Consider the following 7,406-nt stretch of genomic DNA (forward strand, 5'->3'; position numbering starts at 1 on the left):
GGAGAGAGAGAGAGAGAGAGAGAGAGAGAGAGAGAGAGAGAGAGAGAGAGAGAGAGAGAGAGCGAGAGAGAGAGAGAGAGAGAGAGAGAGAGAGAGAGAGGGAGACTTATACAGAGACCTGTATTACATACTGAGACTGGTATTACATACTGAGACTGGTATTATACTGAGACTGGTATTACACACTGAGACTGGTATTACACACTGAGACTGGTATTACATACTGAGACTGGTATTACACACTGAGACTGGTATTACACACTGAGACTGGTATTACACACCGAGACTGGTATTACACACCAAGACTGGTATTACACACTGAGACTGGTATTACACACTGAGACTGGTATTACACACTGAGACTGGTATTACACACTGAGACTGGTATTATACTGAGACTGGTATTACACACTGAGACTGGTATTACACACTGAGACTGGTATTACACACTGAGACTGGTATTACACACTGAGACTGGTATTATACTGAGACTGGTATTACACACTGAGACTGGTATTACACACTGAGACTGGTATTACACACAGACTGGTATTACACACTGAGACTGGTATTACACACTGAGACTGGTATTACACACTGACACTGGTATTATACTGAGACTGGTATTACATACTGAGACTGGTATTACACACTGAGACTGGTATTACATACTGAGACTGGTATTATACTGAGACTGGTATTACACACTGAGACTGGTATTACACACTGAGACTGGTATTACACACTGAGACTGGTATTATACTGAGACTGGTATTATAATGAGACTGGTATTATAATGAGACTGGTATTACACTGAGACTGGTATTACACTGAGACTGGTATTACACACTGAGACTGGTATTACACACTGAGACTGGTATTACACACTGAGACTGGTATTACACTGAGACTGGTATTACACTGAGACTGGTATTACACTGAGACTGGTATTACACACTGAGACTGGTATTATACTGAGAATGGTATTATACTGAGACTGGTATTACATACTGAGACTGGTATTACACACTGAGACTGGTATTATACTGAGACTGGTATTACACACTGAGACTGGTATTACACTGAGACTGGTATTACACTGAGACTGGTATTACACACTGAGACTGGTATTACAAACTGAGACTGGTATTATACTGAGACTGGTATTACACACTGAGACTGGTATTACACACTGAGACTGGTATTACACACTGAGACTGGTATTACACACTGAGACTGGTATTACACACTGAGACTGGTATTACATACTGAGACTGGTATTATACTGAGACTGGTATTACACACTGAGACTGGTATTACACACTGAGACTGGTATTACACACTGAGACTGGTATTACACACTGAGACTGGTATTACATACTGAGACTGGTATTACACACTGAGACTGGTATTACACACTGAGACTGGTATTACACACTGAGACTGGTATTACACACAGACTGGTATTACACACTGAGACTGGTATTACATACTGAGACTGGTATTACACACTGAGACTGGTATTACATACTGAGACTGGTATTACACACTGAGACTGGTATTACACACTGAGACTGGTATTACACACTGAGACTGGTATTACACACTGAGACTGGTATTACACACAGACTGGTATTACACACAGACTGGTATTACACACAGACTGGTATTACACACAGACTGGTATTACACACAGACTGGTATTACACACTGAGACTGGTATTACACACTGAGACTGGTATTACACACTGAGACTGGTATTACAGACTGGTATTACACACTGAGACCGGTATTACAAACTGAGACTGGTATTATCGTCCTGTTTGTATTGTGGACGGCAGGAGGACGTTAGCAGAAATCACAAACACTCTATTCCTTTCTTCTGCCGTTGCTCTCTATCGAGTGCAGGGAAGGAAATGGAATACGTATAGACTGTATCCACTCAACAAAAGAGAGGAGGAGAGAGAGGAGGGTGAGAACAACAGAAGAGAGGGAGAGAGAGAGGAGGGTGAGAACAGAAGAGAGGGAGAGAGAGAGGAGGGTGAGAACAACAGAAGAGAGGGAGAGAGAGAGGAGGGTGAGAACAACAGAAGAGAGGGAGAGAGAGGAGGGTGAGAACAACAGAAGAGAGGGAGAGAGAGAGGAGGGTGAGAACAACAGAAGAGAGGGAGAGAGAGGAGGGTGAGAACAACAGAAGAGAGGGAGAGAGAGAGGAGGGTGAGAACAACAGAAGAGAGGGAGAGAGAGGAGGGTGAGAACAACAGAAGAGAGGGAGAGAGAGAGGAGGGTGAGAACAACAGAAGAGAGGGCGAGAGAGAGAGGAGGGTGAGAACAACAGAAGAGAGGGCGAGAGAGAGGAGGGTGAGAACAACAGAAGAGAGGGCGAGAGAGAGAGGAGGGTGAGAACAACAGAAGAGAGGGCGAGAGAGAGGAGGGTGAGAACAACAGAAGAGAGGGTGAGAGAGAGGAGGGTGAGAACAACAGAAGAGAGGGAGAGAGAGAGGAGGGTGAGAACAACAGAAGAGAGGGGGAGAGAGGAGGGTGAGAACAACAGAAGGGGAAGCAGGAAGACAGACAAGGGAAAGAAACGGAGATAGGAACTGATATGGAAGAAAGAGAAGAAGACCAGAGTAGTAAAAGACGAGTTCAAGGAGGAGAGATGTTTAGGGGGCTAGATTTGGGGTGGGGCGGTTGACTTTGTGAAGGGAGCATATTTACGTGGCTTTGCCGTGTGTGTGTGTGTGGTGTGTGTGTGTGGTGTGTGTGTGGACTTACGTGGCCTTGCCCTCACGGAGGAAGATGCAGGAGAGGGAGAACTGTAGCGTGGCAGACACCACCTTCTTGGAGAGGGGCTTGAACTTGAGCTTGACGTCAGTCTGTGTGGGCATGGGGCTGGCATACTGCTTCATGTTGATGCTGCTGCTGGCCAGAGCCTTTCTACGACCTGAAGGAGACTCCTGAGAGATGGAGGGAGAGAGGGGAGGGAGAGAGGGAGGTAGGAAGAGAGGGCGGGCGGGAGGGAGGTAGGGAGAGAGGGCGGGCGGGCGGGAGGGAGGGAGGGATGGAGTGAGGGAGGGAGGGATAAACACTTGTTAAAATCTGGTGGACAGATTGAAGGTGTTTTGTGCTTATGTAATGTCTAATAAAGGAGTCATATTGTATTCTGTCACCATCCCTCTACTTCCCACAGCCTCTTCCCAGTGGCAGCACATCTGAAACCATTAGACAGCTGGAGAGAATAATGGCATAAGACCCATTAGTATAACTACCATACCAATCCAAACCCGCTCCAGGTAGGAGCTAGGGGCCGATATGGAACTGGGCCCAGGTCACCACAGCCCTGGTAAAAGGCATCATGGGAATGGAACTAGAGAAGACCGATGTCGTGTGTTGTTCGCTGTTCACACAACACATGGAAATAAATCATGAAATGTCGTAGAGGGGTGGGGGGTGACAACTTGGAAGTGAAAAATAGGCCAGCAGCAGATAGGCCAGAAGCTAATAGGCCAGCAGCTGATAGGCCAGAAGCTAATAGGCCAGCAGCTGATAGGCCAGAAGCTAACAGGCCAGCAGCTGATAGGCCAGAAGCTAACAGGCCAGCAGCAGATAGGCCAGAAGCTAACAGGCCAGCAGCTGATAGGCCAGAAGCTAACAGGCCAGCAGCTGATAGGCCAGAAGCTAACAGGCCAGCAGCGGATAGGCCAGAAGCTAACAGGCCAGCAGCGGATAGGCCAGAAGCTAACAGGCCAGCAGCTAACAGGCCAGCAGCTGATAGGCCAGCAGCTAACAGGCCAGCAGCTAACAGGCCAGCAGCTGATAGGCCAGAAGCTGATAGGCCAGCAGCTAACAGGCCAGCAGCTAGGTCTTGTCAGAATTCTAGATAAGGAACAAAACACACCCACACACTTACGCCCAAAGGTTTGGAAACCAAACACTCCAAAACACAGTGATACATCTGGTCTCTCTCTCCTCTAGGTGTAAAACACTGATACATCTGGTCTCTCTCCTCTAGGTGTTAAACACTGATACATCTGGTCTCTCTCCTCTAGGTGTTAAACACTGATACATCTGGTCTCTCTCTCCTCTAGGTGTTAAACACTGATACATCTAGTCTCTCTCTCTCTCTCCTCTAGGTGTTAAACACTGATACATCTGGTCTCTCTCTCCTCTAGGTGTTAAACACTGATACATCTAGTCTCTCTCTCTCTCTCCTCTAGGTGTTAAACACTGATACATCTGGTCTCTCTCTCCTCTAGGTGTTAAACACTGATACATCTAGTCTCTCTCTCCTCTAGGTGTTAAACACTGATACATCTAGTCTCTCTCCTCTAGGTGTTAAACACTGATACATCTAGTCTCTCTCCTCTAGGTCTAAAACACTGATACATCTAGTCTCTCTCCTCTAGGTGTTAAACACGGATACATCTAGTCTCTCTCCTCTAGGTGTTAAACACTGATACATCTGGTCTCTCTCTCCTCTAGGTGTAAAACACTGATACATCTGGTCTCTCTCCTCTAGGTGTAGAACACTGATACATCTGGTCTCTCTCCTCTAGGTGTTAAACACTGATACATCTAGTCTCTCTCTCCTCTAGGTGTTAAACACTGATACATCTAGTCTCTCTCCTCTAGGTGTTAAACACTGATACATCTGGTCTCGCTCTCCTCTAGGTGTAAAACACTGATACATCTAGTCTCTCTCTCCTCTAGGTGTTAAACACTGATACATCTAGTCTCTCTCTGTCCTCTAGGTGTTAAACACTGATACATCTAGTCTCTCTCTGTCCTCTAGGTGTTAAACACTGATACATCTAGTCTCTCTCTCCTCTAGGTCTAAAACACTGATACATCTAGTCTCTCTCCTCTAGGTGTTAAACACTGATACATCTAGTCTCTCTCCTCTAGGTGTTAAACACTGATACATCTAGTCTCTCTCTCTCTCCTCTAGGTGTTAAACACTGATACATCTAGTCTCTCTCTCTCTCCTCTAGGTGTTAAACACTGATACATCTAGTCTCTCTCTCTCCTCTAGGTGTTAAACACTGATACATCTAGTCTCTCTCCTCTAGGTCTAAAACACTGATACATCTAGTCTCTCTCTCCTCTAGGTGTTAAACACTGATACATCTAGTCTCTCTCCTCTAGGTGTTAAACACTGATACATCTGGTCTCTCTCTCCTCTAGGTGTTAAACACTGATACATCTGGTCTCTCTCCTCTAGGTGTTAAACACTGATACATCTGGTCTCTCTCTCCTCTAGGTGTTAAACACTGATACATCTGGTCTTTCTCTCCTCTAGGTGTTAAACACTGATACATCTGGTCTCTCTCTCCTCTAGGTGTTAAACACTGATACATCTGGTCTCTCTCTCCTCTAGGTGTTAAACACTGATACATCTGGTCTCTCTCTCCTCTAGGTGTTAAACACTGATACATCTGGTCTCTCTCTCCTCTAGGTGTTAAACACTGATACATCTAGTCTCTCTCTCCTCTAGGTGTAAAACACTGATACATCTGGTCTCTCTCCTCTAGGTGTTAAACACTGATACATCTAGTCTCTCTCCTCTAGGTGTTAAACACTGATACATCTGGTCTCTCTCTCTCTCCTCTAGGTGTTAAACACTGATACATCTAGTCTCTCTCTCCTCTAGGTGTTAAACACTGATACATCTAGTCTCTCTCTCCTCTAGGTCTAAAACACTGATACATCTAGTCTCTCTCTCCTCTAGGTGTTAAACACTGATACATCTAGTCTCTCTCTCTCCTCTAGGTGTTAAACACTGATACATCTAGTCTCTCTCTCTCTCCTCTAGGTGTTAAACACTGATACATCTAGTCTCTCTCCTTTAGGTGTAGAGCTCTGCCTTGCTGTCAGAGAACAGAGGACCTCCATGCTGCCTCGCTGAACAGAGGACCTCCATGCTGCCTCGCTGAACAGAGGACCTCCATGCTGCCTCGCTGAACAGAGGACCTCCATGCTGCCTCGCTGTGTTGATATGACACCCGGGCCATTCTGCCTTCTCTCTTTCTCTCCCCCGCTCGCTCACTTTTCTTTCTCTCTCGTCGGTCTTGTGTCCTGGAAGCACTGCCTGGAGTTGTCAGTTAAATAACTGTCTTTGGGCCACTGTGTGTTGGGAGGGAGGGAGTGTGTGTGTCAACTCTATCCAGCATAATAACTGAAGACTGCAGCTAAGTCTTGTCAGTATTCTAGATAGGGAACAACACACAGGAGAAATGAAGCGTCTGTCAGACAACTGAATCTCTCTCCATCTCTCTCTCCATCTCACTGCGTCTCTATTCATCTCTCTCTCCATCTCACTGTCTCTCTCTTCATCTCTCTCTCCATCTCACTGTGTCTCTCTCCATCTCACTGTCTCTCTTTAGTCTCTCTCCATCTCACTGTGTCTCTCTTCATCTCTCTCTCCATCTCACTGTGTCTCTCTCCATCTCACTGTCTCTCTTTAGTCTTTCTCCATCTCACTGTGTCTCTCTCCATCTCACTGTCTCTCTTTAGTCTCTCTCCATCTCACTGTGTCTCTATTCATCTCACTCTCTATCTCACTGTCTCTCTTTAGTCTCTCTCCATCTCACTGTGTCTCTATTCATCTCTCTCTCCAACTCACTGTCTCTATTCATCTCTCTCCATCTCACTGTCTCTCTCCATCTCACTGTCTCTCTTTAGTCTCTCTCCATCTCACTGTCTCTCTATTCATCTCTCTCTCCATCTCACTGTCTGTCTCTCTCCATCTCTCTCTCCATCTCACTGTCTCTCTTTAGTCTCTCTCCATCTCACTGTGTCTCTATTCATCTCACTCTCTATCTCACTGTCTCTCTTTAGTCTCTCTCCATCTCACTGTGTCTCTATTCATCTCTCTCTCCAACTCACTGTCTCTATTCATCTCTCTCCATCTCACTGTCTCTCTCCATCTCACTGTCTCTCTTTAGTCTCTCTCCATCTCACTGTCTCTCTATTCATCTCTCTCTCCATCTCACTGTCTGTCTCTCTCCATCTCTCTCTCCATCTCACTGTCTCTCTTTAGTCTCTCTCCATCTCACTGTGTCTATTCATCTCTCTCTCTCTCATCTCACTGTGTCTCTCTCCATCTCACTGTGTCTCTCTCCATCTCACTGTGTCTCTCTTCATCTCTCTCTCTCCTCTCACTGTCTGTCTCTTCATCTCTCATCTATTGATGCGTTCATAACATGTCATGGATGTTATTAAATTGATAGAAATACATATTGCTCAGAGAGGGATGAGAGGAGAGCAGAAAAACACCTACAATTCCAATTGGAACTGGAAAACCAAAGGAATCACACTGGCAAACCAACATCCCCCAAACACAACCCACAACCCACTGCACCATTACTCTACCAGGCCTACCCACCTCTCCCTTCCACCCAGCGCTC

General features: G+C 45.9%; 1 protein-coding gene across 1 annotated transcript in view; it reads right to left on the reverse strand.

The window, feature by feature from the left end:
- LOC110514665 (EH domain-binding protein 1-like) overlaps nucleotides 1-7,406 on the reverse strand; it is a gene marked incomplete at its 3' end in the record, with an annotated part of 194,972 nt that overhangs the window by 105,440 nt on the left and 82,126 nt on the right. The window contains exon 6 of the mRNA XM_036960124.1: nucleotides 2,776-2,957. Within this exon, the coding sequence (XP_036816019.1) occupies nucleotides 2,776-2,957 (182 nt within the window). The remainder of the gene's footprint in view (nucleotides 1-2,775; nucleotides 2,958-7,406) is intronic.

The sequence above is a fragment of the Oncorhynchus mykiss genome, chromosome 23 (assembly GCF_013265735.2).
Source record: "Oncorhynchus mykiss isolate Arlee chromosome 23, USDA_OmykA_1.1, whole genome shotgun sequence".
Taxonomy (NCBI): Eukaryota; Metazoa; Chordata; class Actinopteri; order Salmoniformes; family Salmonidae; genus Oncorhynchus; species Oncorhynchus mykiss.